At 43.4% G+C, this 25883-nt stretch overlaps 1 protein-coding gene across 6 annotated transcripts in view; it reads left to right on the top strand.

The window, feature by feature from the left end:
- Positions 1 to 508: 508 nt before the first annotated feature.
- The window catches only part of BIRC6 (baculoviral IAP repeat containing 6), a 407575-nt gene continuing 382200 nt past the window's right edge, over positions 509 to 25883 (top strand). For all 6 annotated transcript variants that reach the window (XM_089690190.1, XM_089690188.1, XM_089690192.1 and 3 more), the window contains exon 1: positions 509 to 951. In XM_089690190.1, the coding sequence (XP_089546316.1) occupies positions 543 to 951 (409 nt within the window). In that variant the 5' untranslated portion in view covers positions 509 to 542. The remainder of the gene's footprint in view (positions 952 to 25883) is intronic.

Here is a 25883-nt window from a genome sequence, read left to right as displayed (position 1 = left end):
AAAACCCAGAGGTGATTAAATACCACCAAAAGAAAGCTCTATCTGTCTCAAAAAAATGATTAAAATGTCATATGGATACAGTGTTGCATGACCGCGCAATTGTCAAAGTGTGACAGCGCTGAAAACTGAAAATTGACCTCGGCAAGAAGGGGGTAAAAGTCCCTGGTAGGCAAGTGGTTAAAAAAGTCCCTTACCCTTACAAAAACGCAGAGGCTGAAAAATGCATAGAAGTGAACATGTCCAATAGGAAACCATGTTACCTTGACTGTAGTGTGTTTCTGCAAAAAAGCCATAAAAACCGCATTGGTGTGAACCCGGCCTAAGAGCTTCCTGTTCTGTAACTGTCGGTTAGCTGTTTTTTCAGGTTATAAAGTGTCATCTTTGTCTCTTCTCAATAAAGTTTTTAATGTACGAAGGAAAAAAGGCAGCTTCCCTGTACTCCTGACGCACAGACGTACAAGCTGTGTGGTAGCCGGACAGAAGTGTCGTCATTTCCTTTGTCTCCTCCTCCTGTCCGTGCGGCTTCCTGGCTGCTGCCCCGGATGGTGTATAGCTGTAGCAGTGCTGCTGCGGCTGCTGCTCTCCTGTCACCTGACGCAGCGGCCGGCGGCCCTCTTCCTCCCCCTTCACAGCCAGCTCCTTTGCCGGTTTCGTCCTCCTCCTCTTACCTCCGGAGCTCCAGCTCAGCAACGTCCGTGTCTTCCCCCGGCCTCCCCGTCCCGGTGTCCCGCCCGGAGGGGGCCCGGCTGCCGAAAATGGCGGCGGGGGCCGCGGCGGGCTCCTCCGAGTGGCTGGTGCTGAGGGACGGCTGTCTCCGCTGCGACGAGCACGGGGTGAGCAGCCTGACCTATCATCCGGCACTCAACGCCATCCTGGCCGTCACTGCTCGGGGCAGCATCAAAGTCATCGACGGCACGTCCGGGGCCATCCTGCAGGCGTCAGCCGTCCACGGTAAGTGCGGGGATTGGTCGGTCCTGTGTGTGCAGACGGATCGTCTGCGGGCTGTCCCGCTCTGTGTGACGTACTCTGTTCACCTCCTGAGTCTGATGTTGACATGACAGCGAAATGACACCCTCTTGTCTTCCTCCTGATCGCTGACAGTTACCAGAGAGTGCTGCCACCCCGCAATCCATTACTGAATATACTGTGAAGTGTAACACTACAACTCTAGACATCAGCCAGTTAGTTTGTTGTTGGTCTTCAATATGGTGAATCAGATATAATCAGATCCCTTTTAAGGGTTAAAGTGGAACTAAACCATCCTTTCCTTTTCAGCCAAGGAAGCTTCCATCCTGGCCTCTGTTTGATCTGCAACTGCCATGGTGCGGCATATGTGCTCAGTTATGACACCAGCCATTTGATGGTTTGACAGTTTGGTTGTGAGCACAAGCAAATGTGACAGCATTCTCAGCATGCCAGGAATGTAACTGTTTTTTGAAATTGTTAAATTGATGGGTTTAGTTTTGCTTTAAGGCAGTGGTTGTCAACTTATCAGCCAAAGGGGGCCCTTGACATCACCAAAGGGCCGCACATAATGCTCCATATATGCAGTGCTAGAAAGGACTGTCAGACACCTCAATATCAGTAAAGGAATTGAGAGACAGAGGATGTGGACATGCTACTTTTGTCTGAAGATATGCTGCAGAAGACAATTCGAAACTGGGAAAGTTGCATAAGGCTAGTAACGATCAGTGCTATTACTTTTGTCAATTCAATATTCCCACTGCAGATTGCTGAGGTCCAAAGGCTGCACATCATATACCAAAGGGCTGCAGGTTGGGCACCGGGGGGTCTAGATCAGTGGTTTCCAAACTGTAGCCCGCAGGCTGGGTACGGCTCTTTGCTTGCTTTTATCTGGTCTTTGAAACACCATTCCTCCCGCTGACGCCGACAATGGGGCACCATTCCTCCCGCTGACGCCAAGCGTTGTTCCTTCCTTTTTTTTTTTTTTTTTACTTCCACTGATACTTAAACATCCTCTTCTGGAGTCCCTTCACGCTGCTCTCTGCTCCTCATAGGAGTCCCCATTGCAAGCTGTACGCATCTATAGGCGCACATAGTGCTGGGTCAGCTATGTCACCCACTCCTTCTTCAGAGGATTTGACTGACAGCAGCAAGAGTTTATAGCATCCGCTTCTCTCAGTTTCTCCTGAGAGACCAGGAAGAGGGGGCAGCAGTGCTGCAGGCAGGACAGCACTGGTTTGGTGGAAGAGTCAGGTGAGACCCTGTTCACCTATAGGGCAGTGACCTGCATTTTACTGCACTGGAAAAACACTGGTCACCGCTAGGACATAAACACACAGAAGACAATTGTTTACTTTAACACTGTAATTCACCCCTGCGTTGCTGTGCAGTGAGCTGTGATAAAATGCAGACATGCTGCAATTTATCACAGCGCGCTGGACTGGATCGCAAGTCACTGTACCGTAGTGCAAAACACTGTGCTGTTGTACAGTGAAATGAATGAAGTTTCACTTTTGTAAACTTCAAATAAAGTATGTACAAAAAAGAAAAAAGGAGCTGTGTGATGCCCTGAAACCTGCACCACACCAACCTCTACTGCTGGATCTCTACTACTGGATAGGACAGCTACCGCACACTAAATGCTGTGATTCAGTGTGCAGCAGCTGCCCATTGCTGTGTGAACTGGTCCTAAGGCTAGGTTCACATCTGTGTGGGTAGTTCCTGCAACCATAACCACCTGTACAAAAAGAGTAATCCTAATGGCATGCCATATACACTGGAAATTATTCCCGTGCGGGCTGCCATTTCTAAAATGCTGCAGGGACCTTTTCCCTGCATTTCAGGAGGCACGGCAGCCCATTCATATCAATAGGCTGCTGTGTCCACGTAAAACGCCGATTTCAGATCTGCATACGTGTGAACTTAGGCTACGTGTTTAGGAACTGTATGGAACATGTAGTGGGACTTTTTTTTTTACCCTAATGCAGGGATCGGCTTTCATTCCTATCCATTGTTAGTGATCCCTCCTCTCCCCAGCAGGAGCTGCTAGATCATGTGACCGGATTAAAAAAGGTAAATACACAGATCTAAAGGCTGTGTAGGGTGGGTAGGAGGAGGGGGGCATGTTTGAAAAATAATTATAGTCAGCCTTATCTTCCACTTTAAAGGATAAGTTCACCTTTTGCACAAAAATAATAAATGCACATAATTTTGCAGGTAAAAAAAAGTGCGTTTATTATTTATGTCTGTAGGAGCCTGTAAAGCATTGCACCAGTGATCAGCAGATAGCTGGTGACATGAAGGTCTCCTGTAGATCTGTCAGTATATCTGCTTGTCTGTACAGGATGAATGAGTAAGCGGATATACTGACGGGAAGATTCAGTGAATTACCACAGTGCTGGTATGGCGGTAATCAGAGTGATGTTATGGCGGTGAGCAGGGTGCCGGTATGGCGGTGATCAGGGCTCTGGTTTGGCATATGGCATTGATCGGGGCGCTGTTTTGGCTTATAGTGGTGATCAGAATATTGGTATGCTGTATAAGGGTGTTTTGTGCGCACTGGGACAGGTGACAGGGCCTCCCTGCATTATTTATTATTGTTATTGTGAGGGGCAGTGATCAGGGACACTGGGGTGGCTGGCACTGCTGTGTGTGAGTGTACAAGCAGCCTGACAGGTTGTTGTACACTCACACACTTCAGGATCGCTTCTCTCTGCTCTCAAAGAGCAGAGGGATGTGATCTTTACTTTCAGTTTCCAGTGTTTACTACATGAGTGCTGTGATTGGTCACAGCAGTCACATGGTATAACATAGCGGTAATTTGATCCTCTGTGTCCAGGCGAGACACCAATCACCAGGCTCCGGGGTGCACGCTCTGTGAGCCGCACACTGCCATCGATGTGGGCTCACGTGACGTACAGGAATAGGCACTGCTTTTTCGTCTGCCATCTGTGAACAATGGGTGGATGAGAAGTGGTTAAAGTGATAGTGAACCTGCAAACTAAAATATAATTTTTTGTAGCCTATGATTTTTTTCCCTTTTAAATAGGATAGAACACCAGTCAGATTTTTATTGCAATCTGTGCTCCCGCTAAGGAGAGTCACTGTATCTGTCTTGTATTAGTATTAGCAGTATTAGTAAAAAAAAAATAAAATAAAAATTTTGGGTTGTCACCAGAACAGGTATACAGGGGAAATCCTCCAATGGGGGCAAGTTTTGGTGGCAACCAGAGATTACCTCACTTTGGAAGGCTTGCCTCTCAGTTACTGTTTTGGCTATGGGATAGGAAGTGGAGCAAAATCTTGACCTTTTTGGCAAAAAAAAAACATACTGGGGTTATAACTCTCACTTATTCTAATTAAACATATTTGCCTTTAGTTCTACTTTAAAGTACACCGCTCCAAGAAATTAAAGGAACACTTTTTAATCAGAGGATAGCATCAAGTCAGTTAAACTCCAGAGATATTGATCTGGTCAGTTGAGAACAGGGGGGGTTGTTAATCAGTTTCCACTGCTTCGGGGTTAATGAAATTAACATGTGCACTAGATGGGCAACAATGAGACGACCCCCAAAACAGGAATGGTTTTACAGGTGGGGGCCACTGGAATTTTTTTCCCCTATTCCTCTTTTCTGACTTTTTTTCACTAGTTTTGCATTTGGCTAGGGTCAGTGTCACTACATGTAGAATTGAGGCGAGACCCGGACTCTACAGAGGTTGCACATGCAGTTCAACTTGTCCAGGATGGCACATCAATACATGCCATTGCCAGAAGGTTTGCTGTGTCTCTCAGCACAGTCTCAGGGGCGTGGAGGAGATTCCAGGAGACAGTTACTCTAGAAGAGCTGGACAGGGCCGTAGAAGGTACTTAACCCATCGGCAGGACCGGTATCTGCTATTTTGTGCAAGGAGGAACAGGATGAGCACTGCTAGAGCCCTACAAAATGACCTCCAGCAGTCCACTGGTGTGAATGTCTCTGACCAAACAATCAGAAACAGACTTCATAAGGGTGGCCTGAGGGCCCGATGTCGTCTAGTGGGCCCTGTGCTCATTGCCTGGTACCATAGAGCTTGATTGGCATTTGCCATTGAACGCCAGAATTGGTAGGTTTGCCACTGGTGCCCGGTGCTTTTCACAGATGAGAGCAGGTTTACCCTGAGCACATGTGACAGACATGAAAGGGTCTGGAGAAGCCATAGAGAACCTTATGCTACCTGTAACATTCAGCATGACTGTTTTGGTGGTGGGTCAGTGATGGTCTAAAGAGTCCTATCCATGGAGGGACACAGACCTCTACAGGCTAGACAATGGCACCCTGACTGCCATTAGGTATCAGGATTAAATCCTTGAACCAATTGTCAGACCCTACGCTGGTGCAGTGGGTCCTGGGTTCCTCCTGGTGCACGACAATTCCCGGCCTCATGTGGTGAGAGTATGCAGGCAGTTCCTGGAGGATGAGGGAATTGATATCATTGAATGGCCCCCATTTTTGCCTGACCTAAATCCAATAGAACACCTCTGCGATATCATGTTTCGGTCCATCCGACTCTCAGGTTGCACCTCAGACTGTCTAAGAGCTCTGTGATGCCCTGGTCCAGATCTGGGAGGAAATACCCCAGGACACCATCCATAGTCTCATTAGGAGCATGCCCCAACATTGTCAGGCATACATACAAGCACATGGGGTCATACAAACTACTGAGTACCATTTTGAGTTATTGTAATGAAATTTCAGCAAAATGGACTAGCCTGCTGCATCATTTTTTCACTTTGATTTTTGGGGTGTCTTTGAATTCATTCCTCTGTAGTTTGATCATTTTCGTCAAACGATGGGGCATCCTTACGTTCCTAACACACCCAGTCCATATCAGCATAGATATCCAGCATGATATTTTTCCCCATTGAGATCTGTGTTTTCAAAGTGTTCTTTTAATTTTTTCAAGCAGACTGTTAATGTGAGTATATATTAATATAATTTTTTTTTTTTTAAGCAAATCTCTGAAGAATTAAATGGTGGATATATATTTGCACAGTGGTTTATAAAGCACACACACACTAATGAATTATAGTACACACAAACATAATATAGTACCCTTTTTGGTAAAATATAAAAGATGTTGCGTTGAGTAAATGGATACCAAGTCAAACTGTAAAATTGCTTGCGCCCATGGAAAGGCACCAAACTATGGTACCTCAAAATCTCCATAGTCAACACTTTAAACGTCTTTACAGATTACCAGTTGAGAGATACACAGGTGGTCTGGTGCTAAAATTATTGCTCCCTCTTTAACATTTACAACGATACAGTATGTCTCAAGTGTGATCACCGTATGGGTACAGGACTTACATATGTTTCGCAGTTGCACGTGACCGCAGTACGCTGTAATTTTTTTTTCATTTTATTTACTTTTTTTTTTAAATCAACTTTATTGCGATCACAAGAGATGAACTACATCCCTTGTGACAGCATGCATTTGTGGCAGGTCCTTTTTATGGAGAGATATGGGGTCCATATCTCTCCTCTGGCCTCCAAAGCATCTGATCCCCTTCCACTACCTGTATAAGTGATCAGGTGGCCATAGAGGCTGATATCACTACTCCCATTCATGAACATATATGTGTACTGTGGAATGAAAGTGGTTAAACAGGTTGCTTTGATTGGAACCATCCTGAAGGTGTCTGGTGTAGCAGACACTCGTGGAAGGAAGTATTGGGCAATAATGCAGACTGTGGAGGAACAAAAATCCCCACGAATGTCACATGTAGATGTTATTTGTTCTTTGCACCTGTCATAGGGCCAAGAGACAAAAGGACGCATTTTGCTTTTTTTTTTGTCTTACCTAAACACCCTAGCACAGACCCTAGCACGTATATATGCGGCACCAAATAAAAAAAGGCTACTTTCTTTACACCACATATATGTGGAATTAAGCTGTAAAGTGATCTTAAGGGTTAGGTTCCCTTACCGAAAAACCTTTGCAGATAAGGGTTATCTGTAGAAGAAAACCTGTCAGCTTTCACCATAACCGAATAATGCCTTGGCTATAGGTGTAATGCAGTTACATATCTCATAAAGCCTGACTGGAAAACTCCCAGGTTATTACTAAGGAAGACCCAGCTATTCCTGTTCACCTCCACCATCAAAAGAGTGAGCTCTTTCTTTGGTTTAACCTCCCTTACATGTGCTCTCTCTCCCAATGAAATTGCTCTGAGCTCAGAGTATGAGAGCTCACTCCTGCAATGGTGAAGGTGAACAGTAACAGCCGTGTCTCCCTTCGCTATGTCCTAGCAACGAGGTCAGGCGAGCGTGGGGGCCATTCAATGGTATCTATTCCTTCATCCTCCAGGAACTGCCTGCATACTCTCACCAGATAAGGCCAGGCATTGTCCTGCACCAAGAGGAACCCAGGACCCACTGCACCAGTGTAGGTTCTGACAATGGGTACAAGGATTTAATCCCGATACCTAATGGCAGTCTTGATGCCATTTTCTAGCCTGTAGAAGTCTGTGCATCGGTCCATGGATATGCCTCCCTAGACCATCACTGACCCACCACCAAAATGGTTATGCTGAACGATGTTACAGGCAGCATAACGTTCACTACAGCTTCTCCAGACCCTTTTACATATGTCACGTGCTGAGGGTGAACCTGCTCTCATTTGGGAAAAGCACAGGGTGCCAGTGGCGGGCCGGCCAGTTCTGGTGTTAAATGGCAAATGCCAATCGAGGTCTGTGGTGCCGGATAGTGAGCACAGGGCCCACTAGAGGACGTTGGGCCCTCAGGCCACCCTTATGAAGTCTGTTTCTGATTGTTTTGGTCAGAGACATTCACACCAATGGACTGCTGGAGTTCATTTTTTAGGGCTCTGGCAGTGCTCATTCTGTTCTTCCTAGCACAAATCAGGAAATTAAGGTCAGCGGCCTCCAGCTGTAAAACAATTCCTGTTTTGGGGGTTGTCTCATTGTTGCACATGTTGTTAATTTCATTAACACCAAAGCAGATGAAACTGATTAACAATCCTCTCTGCTACTTAACTGACCAGATCAATATCCCAGGAGTTTGACTTGATGCTATACTCTGATTAAAAAGTAAGTGTGCATGTGCTATATAAATAATTTTCTAGCAAAAGAAATGCAGATTTTTATTTTTTTTTCACATGTATGTGAGAAACACTTCTTGGAATCGGATTGGGACTTTTTGCCTCAAATGACTTGTGTAGATGCCACTTCCTTGTGGCTGATGGTGAATCTGTAATTTACTGTTGTAGCCTATGTTCCATACAGGAATTGATGGTTTCTCCAACTATTTCCCCTCTGTATACTTAATAAAGCGCATCGCTTGCTCCAAGAACTCCATTACTCAGAAGCCTTGAATTTTTTTCGAGTACAAAGCTTCCTCTGATTGGCCTGGCAGGTGGATGATGTCATGATCTCCACCTTCATCAATAAGAGAGCCTTGTATTTGATTAAAGGAACACAAGGCTTCTCCTGAATGGTGGAGGTGCGGAAGCAATCAACTCTTTTTATATGGCACACAGGGGAAGTTAGTGGAACACCTATCGAAAGAGGACACTGTTCCTGTATGTAGCAGAGGCTATAACAATAAATTTAATGATCAGCAATTGGCCTCTCTGAGGTGACATCTACATAATTTGGAAGAGAGCAAACCAGAAATACCTACATTCACACAGAATTATACTTTAATAAAGGCAAGAATAGAGAACAACACTATAATCACTTGCTATCTGGGGCAATTAAGAAAAAATGTTACATTTTGTCACAAAATTACTTGGAAAACATTTTATATAGTTTTTGAAAGCAGAGGCCTTGGAGCATAAAATGGTGGCTGTTGCAATTTTTTTGTTACATGATATTTTTGCAGCTGTTTATTAAATGCACATTTGAGGAAAAAATAAGCTAAAATGAGTTTCAGTGTACACAAACAGAATATAATACCTAAATGTTTGTTTAAATATAAACTTCCAAGTTATGTTGCGTAAATAGATGTCAAACATGTCCAGATTCAAAATTGCATGCAACAAACTACAGTACCTAAAAGTTTTCATTGCTGATGCTTTAAAGGGTTTGTAATCGGTGTACAGTTAACGCTGAAGGATGGCCCTAGAATTATTGATCTCACTTGGACGTTCTCAGCAATACCTCTCATGTAGTGCAATCGCTGATTACATATGTAAGCTGGAACTACATGCGCATTTGAGTGTGTGCTTTCACAGGGGTGCATCCAAAATTGTTTTTTTTTCCATTAATTTACTTTTATTGCTGTCAAAAGAAGACTATATAGCCCACTATGTGATAGCTTTTGTCAGTGAGGGGTAGTGTTTATGTAGAGATCAAGGGTATATTGGACCCCCTCCCCCAATGTCTGCCCTGCCCTAAAAAGTAACTGATCTAGCACATATTGTGCTTGATCAGCTGCTTCCCAGGCTGTAACAGGCAAGGAGTGACAGCTCTGAATCTGGAAGTGACTAAAACATTGTCACCTGCAGCTACATTTTGTCAGAGGCGATGGGGGAACAGATGTTCCTCCATCTCCTCTGTGTGAAGGAATCACGGTCGTCTGTTTTTTTTTTTTTTTTTTTTATCTGTCAGCAAGTTGTTAAAGCAGAGTTCCACTCACACTGTAAAAAAGTAAGTCAGCAGCTACAAAAACTGTAGCTGCTGACTTTTAAAAAACAGCCACTCACCTGTCCCTTGATCCCACGGTGTCCTCCCCGCAACCCGTTTCACCAGTTGTCTGGTGTTCCAGGTGCCGGCATCTTCAGTGTGGGCCCCTGGCTGCGACAGCTTATGGCTTCACAGCCGGGTGACCACTGCTCTTGCACGAGTAGCGCTGCGGTTCCTGAATGGCCCCGTAGTCTTCTGGGTCCTGTCATGTGTCCCAGAAGACTACGGGGAGGGAGGGTAGGACGACAACGTTCGCTTCTGATCATCTAGGAGATCGCAGCTGAAGTGGGAGCGGGTACCTGTCAATTTCGGGTACCCGCTCCCCAAAGGTGCCAATCCTTAATGGGGACCAGTCTTTAAAGCGGAACTTCCCCTTTTGGGTGGAGCTCAGCTTTAACATTTCAGTAAACTCTAGGTAGAAGGGAACCTGTTCTAAAGGCACATAAGTGGCCATGCACTGGAATGCATCATTCTCTTGTTTAGGCGGATAAAGACCTGAGCATTTGATGGATAAGGGAAGAAAGTGGTGGTAGTAGAGATACAGGTGGCAGAGAGATTGGAGGAGAACATCCAAGGCTGCCCATAATAGTAACTGGTAAAATGAGGGGTTGTCCCAGTGTATAACTCGTAGTTTTGCAGGAAACACTATTGCATATTGTATATCCAGGGCTCTCAATTTTTGCTTAGCTTGCTGAACCTGTTCCCTAGGTTTGTAGACATGTGTAGAGTTATCTTGATATAAGAAAACCACAGCCTTATTAATACAGATGTTTGTTTTGTTTTGTATCTTTTAGGTCACTTTGCAGTAAAGCAAGGAACACAAACCTCTAGTATGCGTATTAATGTGCTTTTACTATCAAGAGTGCTGTACACACACTACTTAAAATTGGTGGAAAACAATACAAGACATTAAATGTATTGCAGATGTACATACAACACATGCACACGCTAGCTAGGCTTTCACACAAATGAACATGGACAATGGTCTGTGTAAAATATGGATACACTAAACTTAGCTTGGGTTATAGTTCATGATTTCCATAACAAACAGGGCTCCAGGCTTAACTCAAGAAATTACAGGCAATTGGATGCTAGCATCATCCCCAGGTGAAGTTCCTTATTTGGTGGTCTTGTGAAGTCCCCTCTGACAGCGACTTTCCACTTTAGTACTGTTGTAATAAAGTATTCTTTCAGCTTACACTACTGACCTTTTATTTAGAAAGTATGGGTAGCTATTACCACATGGGCGTATCCCTTTACATCTTTTTTTTTTTTCCATTTTCTATGAGGGTATTTTCTAACTCAAACTCTAGTCTAGATGGCACTTTTATTGACATAGCTTATTTCCAGTGTTTGACCAGAACTCCTCTAAAACATTGGAAGCATAAAAAAATGTGTACACTGCACATTGACTTGCTTACATTTGCCTAAAATATAGTAGTATCCAATTTTCCATTGTATTAGAAAACAGATTGTGCAAACAATGGTCCAATGGCAGTTGTCTGAGAAATAATCACTCGGAACAAATTTTTATATGCAAGTCCGAAAAACAGTTTGCAAGTGTGCAGCACAAGGATATCTTTATATCTGCCTGCTCTCAGGATGGAATCACTGTATTGATAGTTTGAGAAATATTACCATGGACCAAGAAGGGGTTATCAATGGTAGAGGGTCTTCCCAGATCACTGTGGGCCTTGTCTATGATAAAGGAAAGGTTATTTCTGCCTGAATTCTTGCAGTAGCCAATTTTCTAAGAAGACAATGGAGTCTGAGCCCTCCACATATTCAGGGAGTCAGATTAGCTGCGAGTTATTCTGCCTCAGACGTTTCTCTAAATTGATTTTCCCTGTGACCCTGTGGAACTTCCTTGTTTCTCTGCTATCTGCATGAGTCATTTCCTGGTATCAAGAGAAAAAAAAGTTGGAGGGAGCTCCAGCACACAGCCTGTGATTGACCGTGTCAGCTCTGTTCCTGTTTGCTGTGTGAATGGGGATGTTTCCCTTCCCTCTTATCAACTCTCAGAGCTCTTGTATAGTATAGTGTAACTTCAGCTCCCTGTCCCCTGCTTTCCAGTGCTGAGAGATCTTGTGTAAATTCTGGACTATGAAATGATTTACAGGACAAGTGGCTGCAGTTAAGCAGGTACATATTATGTAGGAGAATTTAATCTCTGTATTACCTGATGGCTAGTCACTTCACTGAGTATACAGTGTTTTGAAAAAGTATTCATGCCCCTTGAAGTTTTCTACATTTTATCATGTTACAACCAAAAAACATACATTTATTTTATTGGGATTTTATGTGATAGATCAACATAAAGTGGTACTTAATTGTGAAGTGGAAGGAAAATGATAAATGGTTTTCAAAATTTTTCACAAATGTCTGAAAAGTGTGGTGTGCATGCATTCAGCCCTCCTGAGTCAATATTTTGCTGCAATTACAGCTGCAAGTCTTTCTGGGTATGTCTCTACCAGCTTTGCACTTCTAGAGAGTGACATTTTTGCCCATTCTTCTGTGCAAAATATCTCAAGCTCTGTCAGAGTGGATGGAGAGTGTGAACAGCAATTTTCAAGTCTTGCCACAGATTCTCAGTTGGATTTAGGTCTGCACTTTAACTGGGCTATTCTAACACATGAATATGCTTTGATCTAAACCATTCCATTGTAGCTCTGGCTGTATATTTAGAGTCTTTGTCCTGGTGAACCTCCGCCCCTGTCTCAAATCATTTTCAGACTTTTTTTCTTCTAAGATTGCCTTGTATTTGGCTCCATCCATCTTCCCATCAACTCTGGCCAGCTTCCCTGTCCCTGCTGAAGAAATGCATCATGTTGCTGCCACCACCATGTTCCATGGTGGGGATGTTGTGTCAGGGTGATGCGCAGTGTTAGATTACCAACACATATAGCGTTTTGGTTTCAGGCCAAAAAGTTCAATTTTGGTCTCATTTGACCAGCGCATCTCTTCCACATGTTTGCTGTGTCCCCCACACAGCTTCTCGCAAACTGCAAATGGGACTTCTTATGGCTTTCTTTCAACAATGGCTTTCTTCTAACAATGGCTTTCTTCTTGCCACACTTCCATAAAGGTCAGATTTGTGGAGTACACGACTAATAGTTGTCTTGTGGACAGATTCTCTCACCTGAGCTGTGGATCTCTGTAGCTCATCCAAAATTACCACGGGCCTCTTGCTTGTTTCTCTGATTAATGCTCTCCTTGCCCGGCCTGTCCGTTTTAGGTGGATGGCCATGTCTTGGTAGGTTTGTAATTGTGCCATACTCTTTCCATTTTCGGGTGATGGATCGAACAGTACTCCATGAGATGTTCAAAGCTTGGGATGTTTTTTTTATAAGCTGAGCAAACCTTTTAGCGCTATATAAATACTGTATAATAACCTGACCCTGCTTTAAACCTCTTCACAACTTTATCCCTGACCTGTCTGGTGTGTTCACTGATGTTCTCTATGAAACCTCTGAGGGCTTCACAAAACAGTTGTATTTATACTGAGATTCAATTACACACTGGTGGACTCTATTTACCAATTAGGTGACTTCTGAAGCCAGTTGGTTCCACTAGATTTTAGTTGAGGGTATCAGAGTAAAGGGGACTGCAGACAAATGCACACCACACTTTTCAGATATTTAATTGTAAAAAATTTTGAAAATCATTAATTTCCCTTCCACTTCACAATTTTGTGCTACTTTGTGTTGATCTATCACATAAAATCCCAATAAAATACATTTATGTTTTTGGTTGTAACTTGACAAAATGTGGAAAATTTCAATGGGTATGGATACTTTTTCAAGGCACTGTATATAAGGGTATACAACTACTTTATTAGGCTGGAGGACTTCTAGTATTGTTTGGCTCAGAGCTTTCCTTGGATCCTCCTGAGCTGGACTAGAGTGGATAGATGCTATGCAGAGGGGTTGTGAGGGAGGTGTTGATGTATTTGTAGGCTTTACAAATAGCTGTTGTGTAGAAGCTAGGAAGGCACGCTGTGTGGAGGTGCAGTGGCAATTGTGGAACGAGCATGTTGTGGCTTTAATGATGTCCCGAGGCTTTCTTATGCCAGACCATCCCAGAAGAACCACAAAGTGAAGCCCAGGTTTTAAGGGTCTTAGAGCAATGCAAAGAGCAGTACTGGAGCTGCATTGCAGAGGAGTGTAGCAGAAGGAAGCATCCTCTCATCTCTCATAGCACTATTTCATGTCCCATATTGTATACTTTTATGGCCATTTAATAGAGCAAAATGTGTGAGGTGCCACTAGAATCAAGTAGATTTCTGTGGCTGACTGCGGATGGTTGCAGCTGTCCTTAGATGTTCGAAAGTAATAACACATGGAAGGTTCACCTGTGTTTAGTAACAGATGATCACCCCTAGATGCAAGTTTGTGTCCAGGAGTGACCATCTTTTCCCAACAGCTTACCTCTCTATGTGCAGTTTCATTCAAACACTGTTGAAAAGATGTGGCCTCCTTTTCTAGCCTGTCATTGCTTTGTACAGGCAGAGCGGCTGTAACTATCTTCCTCCAGCCACAGGACTCTGCTGGATTCTTGTGGCACCTCACTTTTTTGCTGTGTGAATGAGGCCTTAAAGATGAATTCCAGGTATGGATATTTTACATGGTTACATTAGTCCCTCTTGGACCAATGTAACTATGCATATACTGTACCTGGCCATTCCCCCTGGAATCTGGCAGCACTATTTATAGTGATCTCCACTAGCTTCCTGGTCCCATTGCAAGTGACTGCCTTGTGAACACAGGAGGTTGCCCGCTTGGCACTGGTGCATTCACAGACGGCTTTGCATCTTGTGAATGAATACAAAGCATTCTCTGATCGGATTATATGGCGAAGTGGGGCATTGATATCACAATCTTCAACCACTGTTTCCATTCAGTGCCTGGCATTCTCTGTATGGATTTTGTGCCAAGCGGTCAGCCACCTGTGTTTACTAAACAGAAGGGTGCCCAAGCTGCATGGGACATGGAAGTGGTGCCTACTACAATGATTTCCAGTTTCCACAGGGATCCCACAGGTATAGTATAAACATAGTTACTATGGTCCATTCTGGGCCAATGTAACTATGCGAAAGTATATCCCCACTTGGAATCTATTTAAAGAGTATATAAATCCAACATTCCATATACCTGATATGTGCCTGCTGTAGGGCTGCACGTAACGGTTATTTTCATAGTCAATTAGTTGGATGATTATTTTGATTAGTCAATTAATTGGATAAAAACTTGAGTCTGGTGTATAATTTAGTTAATATGCAAAGTTTTAAAAAAAAGACAATTTATTCTTAAATATCTACAGTATATGCAGTGGTACCTAAAAATAACCAGCCATTTTGTTCTCTAACCATATAACACTCTCAGAATAACAGAAGAGATATAGAGATATACACTATATTGCCAATAGTATTGGGACCCTTGCCTTTACCCGCATGTGAACTTTAATGGCATCCCAGTCTTAGTCTGTAGGGTTCAATATTGAGTTGCCCCACCCTTTGCAGCTATAACAGCTTCAACTCTTCTGGGAAGGCTGTCTTCAAGGTTTAGGAGAGTGTCTATGGGAATGTTTGACCATTCTTCTAGAAGCTCATTTGTGAGGTCAGTCACTGATGTCGGACGAGACGGCCTGGCTTGCAGTCTCCGCTCTAATTCATCCCAAAGGTGTTCTATTGAGTTGAGTTCAGGACTCTGTGCAGGCCAGTCAAGTTCCTCCACCCCAAACTCGCTCATTCATGTCTTTATGGACCTTGCTTTGTGCACTGGTGCGCAGTCATGTTGGAACAGTAAGGGCCATCCCCAAACTATTCCCACAAAGTTGGGAGTATGAAATTGTCCAAAATGTCTTGGTATGCTGACACCTTAAGAGTCCCCTTCACTGGAACCTAGGGGCCAAGCCCAGCCCTTGAAAAAAAAAAAAAACCCACACCATAATCCCCCTCCCTCCACCAAACTTTAAACTTGGCACAATGCAGTCATGCAAGTACCGTTCTCTTGGCAACCACCAAACCCAGACACCTTCATCGGATTGCCAGATAGAGAAGCGTGATTTGTCACTCCAGAGAACACGTCTCCACTACTCTTAAGAGTCCAGTGGTAGCGTGCTTTACACCACTGCATGCGATGCTTTGCATTGCACTTGGTGATGTAAGGCATGGATGCGGCTGCTCGGCCATACAAACCCATTTCACGAAGCTCTCTATGCACTGTTTTGCTAATCTGAAGGCCACATGAAGTTTAGAGGTCTTTAGCTATTGACTCTGCAGACAGTTGGCAACTTCTGCCCACTGTGCGCTTCAGCATGCCCCCACTTTGTCCTGTTACGTGGCCTACCACTTCGTGGCCGAGTTGGTGTTTTTTCCAGCTGCTTCCACTTTGTTATAATACAACTAACAGTTGACTGTGGAATATTTAGTAGCAAGGAAATTTCACGAATGGACTTATTGCACGGGTGGCAACCTATCACAGTACCACGCTTGAATTCACTGAGCTCCTGAGAGTGACCCATTCTTTCACAAATGTTTGTAGAAGCAGTCTGCATGCCTAGGTGCTTGATTTTATACACTTGTGGGCATGGAGGTGATTGGAACACCTGAATCCAATGATTTGGGGTGTCCCAATATTTTTAGCAATATAGTGTATACTTTATGGGCCAGTTAACACTACATGCATTTCAGTTGCTTTTTTTCTGCATCCAAAACGCACGAAAAGTAGGTTATATTATTGTATGTCATAGTTCACATCAGTGCTTGCAGTTCCAGTTTGTTTTGGTTGCAGAAAAAAAGTAGAACATGCTGCATTTTTTTTCTGCACACAGCTGTACTGGAACGTGGAAAATGCATCGGAGTGCACATGTCCCTTTTTAAATTGAAGAAAGAGGGGAACAAATTAACTGAATGCATCAAAAATGAACCAGAACGTGTAAAAAAACGCACATGCGAAAACTCATCCGGAACGCATCTGGATTGTGTTTTCATAGTGTGAACCGGCCTTTAGAGCTAGTTGGTACTAGATGCAGTCCAGTGCATTTTTTTTGTCTGCATCCAAAATGCATGCATAGTGTTTTTCATGTATTCCAATAGCCCTAGTTCACACCAGTGCAGTCAGTTCCAGTCAGTTTCCGATGCAGAAAAAAAAGTAGAATATCCTGCATTTTTTTTCTGCAGAGAACCATACTGGAACATGGCAAACTGCACCAGAATGGAGTGTGGTGTGAATTATAAGCAAAAAACTTACCCGGAATGCATCGCGTGTGTGTGTGTGGTGTTTTTTTTTTGTGATGTGAACTGGCCCTAAAGGCTAGTTCACACTAGATGCAGTCCAATGCGTTTTTTTTTTCTCTGCATCAAAAATGCATGCATAGTGTTTTCCATGTATTCCAATAGCCTTAGTTCACACACGCTGCATTTTTTTCTGCGTGGAACTGTACTGTAAGATAGCAAACTGCATCAAAACTGCACCGGAACAGAGTATGGTGTGAACTGTAAGCAAAAACGTATCCGGGTGCATTTTTATGGTGTGAACTGGCCCTAAAGCAGTATTAACCAGTTGCCGCCTGGCCTATAGCCAGATGGCAGCTGGGTGAACAGCTCGTCGCTCCGGGTGGGTGCCATATGGCCTCCTTTCCAGAACACGCATTGCGCATGCCCGCAGGGCCGTGCTGTGGCGAGATCTGCCACAGGCTGTGTACCTCAGACATGGCCGATGATGACATCTGTGTACCGGCCCTGTTGCTAGTACCATATGACCTGCTGTGACCAATCACAGCAGGTCACATGACAGTTGTGTATAATGGATTGCTTCCTTTCATGCCATCCATTGTATACAAGTGTGTCTAGCTATGAATGGTCACAGCGATCACATGCACAAGCTGGGCCAATCACAGCCCAGCTGTGTCATGTGATTAACCGTGGCCCAGTCACAGCTAATCACAAAAGAAACCCCTGAATTAATCCATTTCATTCAGGTAAATGCTTGCTTATAGCGAAGTAATTCTTTGCTATAAGCAAATTGTTTAAAAAAAGAAAAATGCTGATCACTTCCCCAAAGTAGTACAATGTTACTGTGGTAACATTGTACTACTTTGGTCATAGTGAAATATGAACAAAAAAAAATCTTAAAGAGAGAGAAATGTAATAAAAAATTAAAAAAAAAAAAAAAAAAAAAAAATATAACCTATCCAAAACCGAGCTCCTGGTCTTCCCCCCACCCCGTGCCCCCCCCCATCCTCTCCATCACTACTAACAACGCCACCATCTCTCCCACCCCACACGCCAAATTCCTGGGTGTCATCCTGGACTCACACCTCTCCTTCCTACCCCACATCCAACTGCTATCTAGATCTTGCAGGCTCCACCTCCGCAACATCTCCAAGATACGCACATTCCTCACCCCAGACACCACCAAACAACTCGTACACTCCCTCATCTCACGCCTGGACTATTGCAATTCCCTTCTCACTGGCCTACCCAAACGAATGCTATCCCCACTCCAGTCGATCCTAAACTCAGTGGCTAGACTCATCCACCTCACCAACCGCTCCACATCTGCCTCCCCCCTCTGCCAATCCCTTCATTGGCTCCCGATTGCCCAACGCATCAAATTCAAACTGCTAACTCTGACCTACAAAGCCATTCACAATGCCGCCCCAAACTACATAACTGACCTGATACCCAAATACTACCCTACCCGTGCCCTCCTCTCCTCACAGGACCTCCTACTCTCTAGCTCCCTGGTCTCCTCCTCCCACGCCCGATTGCAGGACTTCTCCAGGACTTCCCCCATCCTCTGGAACTCCCTACCCCAATCCATCAGACTGTCGCCTACCCTCCTCACCTTCAGGCGCACCCTGAAAACCCTCCTCTTCAGGGAAGCCTACCCCAACCTCACCTAACACCCAACCTCACCTAACAACTAACCGCCTCCACTCCTCCCACCACTCCATCCCCCACAGCCATCTCCTCCTGTGCCACTATCCCCTCCCTCCTAGATTGTAAGCTCGAAAGAGCAGGGCCCTCGAACCCCTCGTGTATTGTATTGTTACTGTCTTGTCTCATGTTCTGTCCCCCTTGCTACTGTACAGCGTTGAGCATACCCTTTGGCGCTATATAAATACTGTATAATAATAATAATTGTTTTTTGTACTGTCACCAGTCATTGTCCCTGATCACCGCCATGCCAGTTATATGATGACGCTGTACTGCACTGGTGACCGTATGTAAGAAGAAAAAAAAAAAGAAATAGTGAAAATCATTTTTTCAATTTCTTCATTTTCCGAAAAATTATGACAAAAAAATTACAACTTCAAAAAACTCGCCATGCCTCTTATGAAGTACGTCGGACTGTCTACTTTGCAAAAAGGGGTAATTTGGGGGATATCTGTACTGTTCTGACATTCTTGGACCTCAAGAAATTATATTGGCCGTCAGTACTTCAGGACTGATCAATTTTCAGATATATCCCATAGTTTGTGAACTCTATAACTTTCCTACAAACTAAATAATACATCCTAATTTGGGTTATTTTCACCAAAGACATGTAGCAGAATACATCTCGGCCTAAATTTATGAAGAGCAATTATTTATTTGCAAACTTTTATAACAGAAACAAAGAAAAACGTGTTTTTTTTCAAAATGTTTGGTCTTTTTTTTGTTAGCAAAAAATAAAAACCCCAGTGGTGAATAAATACCACCAAAAGAAAGCTCTAGTTGTGTGAAGAAAATTATAACATTTTAGTTTGGGTACAGTGTTGTATGACCGCGTAATGGTCATTCAAAGTGTGAGAGCGCTAAAAATTGGCCTGGGCAGGAAGGGGGTAAAAGTGCCCTGTATGGAAGTGGTTAAACCCAAAAGCAAACATTTATTATATAGCAACTTGGCAATTCATAGATGTGATGGCTGTAAGTGTGTCAGGACAAGTCTGATCATTGGAGGAGAGCAAGCTGAGTTCCCAGCACAGCTAGAGAACTGACCACACTGTGTTCATAAGCCTAGTGAGGTCAGTTTTTCTTAAATATTTCTCTTGAAAATGTTGCATTTATAGACATAGTCAAATGAAAAATTGTAGAAATGATTCTATGAGAATAGAGTACAGCAGAGAATTTCAGTAATACAATATATCCAGAATAACTGTACAAAGGCTTTTCAGTTAGGTTAACAAGGCCTTTGGACAAAATCTTGAAAAGCTCATTAGCAGTATTGGCCAATAGTAGCAATGGTAACATATCTCAAGGTAGGAGGCTAATAGGTGTAGACAAGTGGAACAATCTGTCTTGAGGCAATAGAAAAACTGAGAAGTAGTAAACAGGAGCTGAAGAAGAGAGGGAAAAAAAGAGGGGTGGACAATGGGGTGGGTGAGACAAGAGGGAAAGGGAGGTGGGGAAGAGACAATTGGGTATTTTTAAGGTAGTGTGTAAGGACCACCCCTTGACCAGTCCAATAAAGTGTAGTCCGTTTTTAATAGGAAAGCAGAGGGACTGGCAGGAACACTAGGTATATCGCGCAAAGGAAGCAAAGAGAACAGGAAAATCTTTCATACACTGGTATCTGGAAGCACATATCAGGAATATGAAATACTATGTTTACATGTTCTGTAATGCTGTGTAAGGTAATTGGGCTCTCACTAAGGGACAGCTGTGGTCCTAACATCCAATCCCTTGTGACCATAGCTGATTACATTTTGCTGATTCTTGATGTCTGTCACTTTCCAGTTATTTTTTTCTTATAAATCTTGTAATTTCTCAATTGGTTTTGTAGGGTTAGCAATCAAAATCCCTATACTCTGTAAATTCATGAAGTTGCATTTTATGGTGTGACAAGCATATGCTCTGGAAAAATGTCATGTGACAGACAGCACTATTTAGAAGATTATTTTTGTTTTTATGTGGACACAGTTAAGTAAATGAAAAGTCATCCAGTGGCAAAGTGACAAGTTAAAGTGGAGCTCCAGTCAAAGCTTAAAAAAAACAAAAAGCAGCTGCAAAAACTGTAGACTGGGCGTTCTCACTCTCCTGCACTGGCATCTTAGTGTGGGCACCCAGGTGTCCACTGCACATGCGCAAGTAAAATGTGTGCCATGTTAATAGACCTGTAGTCCTCTGGGACCTGTCACACTTAGGCGACCGCAGCGGAAGTGGGAGCGGGTACCTGTCAAAATAGGGTACCCGCTTCCCAAAGTTGCCAGCTCCTTATGGGGAGCGGGGGACCAGTACTTAAAGCAGAACTTCCCCTTTTGGGTGGAGCTCTGCTTTAAGCAGAAATGATACAACTTTGTTTACCCATTTGCCCTCCGGAAGATTTCCCCCCCTTCATGACCAGGCCATTTTTTGCTATATGGCGCTGTTCTGCGTTAATTGACAATTTGGTGGTCATGCAACGCTGTACACAAATGAAATTTTATGTAATTTTTTTCACACAAATAGAGCTATCTTTTGGTGGTATTTGATTATCACTGGGTTTTTTACTTTTTGTGGTATAAATGAAAAAAAGCTAACATTTAACCTCTTGGCACCTGTACGCAAATGTGCGGCCTCCCGGCCTAGACACTGAGTGGCCGCACTTTCTGAGTTCTATTAAAAAAAAAACATATGTGCTGAGAGCGTGCACCCTGCACACACGTTCGGTATTCACGGAAAGATTCTAATCTCCTCTTTTGATTGGGACCCTTCCAGATCATGTGACAGCGAATCACGGCGGTCACATGACCCTAATACCACGCCCTGGCTTCTTGAACCCTTAAAGGGCCGGCAGGCAGGCATCGGGGCCAAGAGGTTACAAAAAAAAAATGTTTTTTCTTAGTTATTGCCTTTAAAACAAATCCAATAAAATATTAACATTTCTTCATAAATTTAGGCCAAAATGCTTTCTTCTACATGCAGGGTGGATTTGATTTAAATCACTAGTGAAAAGTCTTGATTTGAGTTATGATTTTTAAAAAGCAACTGTCATCTCTGTCCCGCAGTGGCTCCTCCTCTCACCCACTGTTGACTCACCGACAGTCCCATTCACTTTAATGGGACAGCTGGTGATGCGGCAGTGACAAAACAGGGTGAGGGACATGGCAGCAGCTGCTGAGTGGATGCCCGTTAACAGGTGCTGCCATGATGGATCTAAAATGATAGGTGCTCTTTAAATGTAAGGAATCGGACTCATTCTTGCTGGTAGTTAGAATCTTTAATATTTGCAAACCAAATTAAGGTTTCCTTTTTAGAATAATAAGCTGTCAGGTTAGTACAGTGGTGGGCAACCTTTTTTTTCAACTGAGCCAAATCTCGCCAAAACCACGATTGAAATTTATTTTGAGAGCCACATTTTTAAAACTGAAAATACATCCCCCATATAGTAATTCATCCCCCATATAGTAATTCATCCCCCATAGTAATTCATCCCCCACATAGTAATTCATCCCCCACATAGTAATTCATCCCCCCTATAGTAATTCATTCCCCATATTGTGTCAATTCACTTACCTTTGCTCCGCGCGTTCCTCTCGCCGTGTTCCCGCGCCGTTCCGGTCTTCAGGGCGGCCTGTGAGAGGAGAGGAGTTCGTCATGCTGCCCCGCCTACATCCTGACAGCCAATGTTTGCCACGCTCCGCGGGCCGGATTAAAAGGTCCGCCGGGCCGTAGTTTGCCCATTGCTGGGCTAGCTGCAGAGTCCTGACTTTTGGGGCGGCCGCCCGAGAGGAGGGAGGGGAGCGGGCGCCCGGCACACAAGAGCCGCATGCGGCTCTGGAGCCACGGGTTGCCGACACCCGGGTTAGTAAAACAGCGATATCAGAACCGATTTTAGGTTAATAGGTTAATCACACATAGTTGAACTACTCAAATTCTTTTATTTCATGTTTTTTCTCATGGTTACTGTGAAATTGTGTGAATGCTTCAATGCAGTGCATGTTTTCTCAGTTTGCAGAGCTTGGATTCATTGAATGCGTTTAACAAAAATGTAAATATTGCATAATATGCAGCCTCATGCTACATAACTAAGCTCCATTTCATGCTGAATAAACTAAATTACTAATGTATCTGAAATAGAAAACTATCTTTAGATAGATTTTTACTTCAAAAGCATTTTATTAAAATACATTTGATAAAAATAGAAAAAAATCTTTTTTTTTTTTTTTTAAATCGATTTTTGTCCACCCTGGTTACATGTCTGTCAAAAAAAGATTCCAATAAGTGTATATTAATTGGTTTGAGTGAACTTTATAGCGTCTACAAATCGCGGTGTATATATACGGGAAACGTTATTTTTTTGTTTTTATACTAGTAATGGTGGTGATCAGCGACTTATAGCAGGGCATTCTGACACTAATACTGGGTGGGAACTGACTGCCACTGACATCTCTAATGACACTAATACAGTGATAGGTGCTGTTAAAAAGCCCTGACACTGTACTAGTGACACTGGGCAGGAAGGGGTTAACATCTGGGGTGATCAAAGGGTTAACTGTGTGATGGATGTGATTATTGTGTGTGCTTTTCAGACCAGATCCTTGTCTGTGTAGAGTTCTGTGTGTTTGTAAACACAGAACTCTGTGCTGTGATTGGCCACAGCACAGTTAAGCAGAAGGCAGGCGTACCTGTATGGGTAGCTGTTGCTTGCTTCGCAGCACATGTACTGTGGACTGGCTTCAAGCAGTTGAAGTGGTATAACAAAAACATTTTAAATTGCTCTACAGCTATTGTCTATTTAAGGGTTTGCCTAGAACTGAATTAATCTAGGATTGTCGAAGTACTCTGTGATACAGATGGCATTATACCCTGACTGAGGTGCTAATCCTCTACCAACAACTGTAGTTTGCAGCCAGTAATTAGACCTGACCTACTGTAGCACAGATGCATGGGGACAGACTGGATCTGGTCCCCACTGACTTAATCCAAACCCCAATGAAGAAAAAATGTAAATACAATTGCAAAACAGTATGTATAAATAGAAAAATAAATATACTACATCTGCTTAACCACTTGCTGACTGCAGTTAGCTGAATGACAGCTTCACTGTGGCTGGCCAGTTCTGGGAGGGCATCATATGACGTCGTCCTAGAACGCACCCTCCTGCGCGCACCCGGTGATCTCCTTGTCCTACGGACACAGCTGATCACGTAATGTGGTAAAAGGCCGATCACAGCGGCCTTTTACCACGCGATCAGCCGTGTCCAATGATACAGCAGATCACTGGTAAATACAGTTGCTAGTTATCGGCTGCACTTTCCTCACGCTGTCACAGCAGGAAAGTACTGTCGATAACTGGCAATTGTCGGAGGATAGATCGAAACCGATCATCAGTGCCCTGATGATCAGTCCGCCCTCCTGTGCCCATCAGTGACTAGTAGTGCCACCCTCCTGTGCCCATCAGTGCTGCCCAGCAGTGCCGCCAGTCAGTACCCAGCAGTGCCATCATTCAGTGCTGCCCATCAGTGCCCTACATTGTTGCATATCAGTGCAGCATCATCAGTGCCAGCCCATCAGTGCTGCCTATCCATGCAACCTCATAAGTGCCGCCTATCGGTGCCCATCAATGCCGCCTATCAGTGCAGCCTCATCAACGCACATCAGTGAAGGAGAAAAATTACCCGGTTGCAAAATTTTATAATAGAAATAAAGAAACATTTTTTTTTCAAAATTTTTGCTCTGTTTATAGCGCAAAAAATAAAACATCCAGCGGTGAAGAAATACCACCAAAAGAAAACTCTGTGTGAAAAAAATTATAAAAATTTCATATGGGTGCAGTGTTGCATGACTGCACAATTGTCATTCAAAATGGGACAGCTCTGAAAGCTGAAAACTGGCCTGGGCACGAAGGGGGTATAAGTGCCCGGTAGGCAAGCGGTTAAATAAAATCCCAATAAGTGTATATTGATTGCTTTTGTGAAAGTTATAGCATCTACAAACTATGGTATAGATAATGGAATTTACACAGCTTTTACTTTCTGACTGCTTATCACATTTCTTGAGGTGCTAACATACCAGGACAGTAGAAACACCCCAGATGACCCCTTTTCGGAAGGTAGACACCGTAAGCTATCTGCTGAGAGGCATATTGAGTCCATGGAAGATTTTTTTTTTTTTTCCACAAGATTTTGGAAAATGACAAAAACTTTTTTTTTTTTACACAAAGTTGTCATTTAAATGATTTCTCACACAAGCCATTAGTATATGTGGAATTACACCCCAAAATACATTCTGCTATTTCTACTGAGTATGGGGGTGCCGCATGTGTGAGACTTTTTGGGAGCCTAGCCACATACAAGAGCCTGAAATCCAATGACCACTTTGAAAGCCTGAAGGTGCGTAACTTCCTCATTTCACTTCCTCACTACCTATAACAGTTTCGGAGGCCCTGAAATGCCAGGATAGCTCCAACCCCCCCCTAAATTACCCCTTTTTGGAAAATAAACACCCGAAGGAATTTAAGAGGCATGGTGAGTATTTTGCAGATCTAATTTTTCTTACAAGGTTTTGAAATCTAAAAAAAGAAAAGAAAAAATATTTTAGTTTTCTTTCTTCGTTTTCCAAAAACTTGTGGAAACAAATGAGATCTGCAAAATACTCACCATGCTTCTTATCAAATTCCTTGGGGTATCTACTTTCCAAAAAGGGGTAATTTGGGGGGGGGGGGGGGGGCTTGGTGCTAACCTGGCATTTCAGGGCCTCAGAAACTGTGATAGGTAGTCAGGAAGTGTAATGAGGAAATAAAGCCCTTTAAAAGCCTGAAGGTGCTTATTGGATCTTAGGGTCCTGTACTTGGGCTAGATTGCCCAAAAGTCTCCCACATGTGGTACCTCCATACTTGGGAGAAGTAGCAGAATGTATTTTGGGGAGTGATTCCACATGTACCCATGGCATATGTGAGCAATAAATCATTTAAGTGACAATTTTGTGTAAAATTAAAAATAAATAAAGAAATGTTACACACACACACACCACACACACACACACCACACACACACACACACCTCTAACATTTTTGGCTCTATACACCACCACAATGGATTTGAAATGAAACGAACAAGATGTGCTCTAACTGCAGACTGTCAGCTTTAATTTGAGGGTATTTACATCCAAATCAGGTGAACGGTGTAGGAATTACAACAGTTTGCATATGTGCCTCCCACTTGTTAAGGGACCAAAAGTAATTGGACAATTGGCTTCTCAGCTGTTCCATGGCCAGGTGTGTGTTATTCCCTCATTATCCCAACTACAATGAGCAGATAAAAGGTC

This window comes from Staurois parvus, unplaced genomic scaffold (assembly GCF_062004578.1).
Source record: "Staurois parvus isolate SC_StPar_1 unplaced genomic scaffold, SC_StPar_1.0 ptg000520l, whole genome shotgun sequence".
Classification (NCBI taxonomy): Eukaryota; Metazoa; Chordata; class Amphibia; order Anura; family Ranidae; genus Staurois; species Staurois parvus.
The sequence above is the reverse complement of the archived record's forward strand: the minus strand, read 5'-3'. Positions and strand labels throughout refer to the sequence as shown.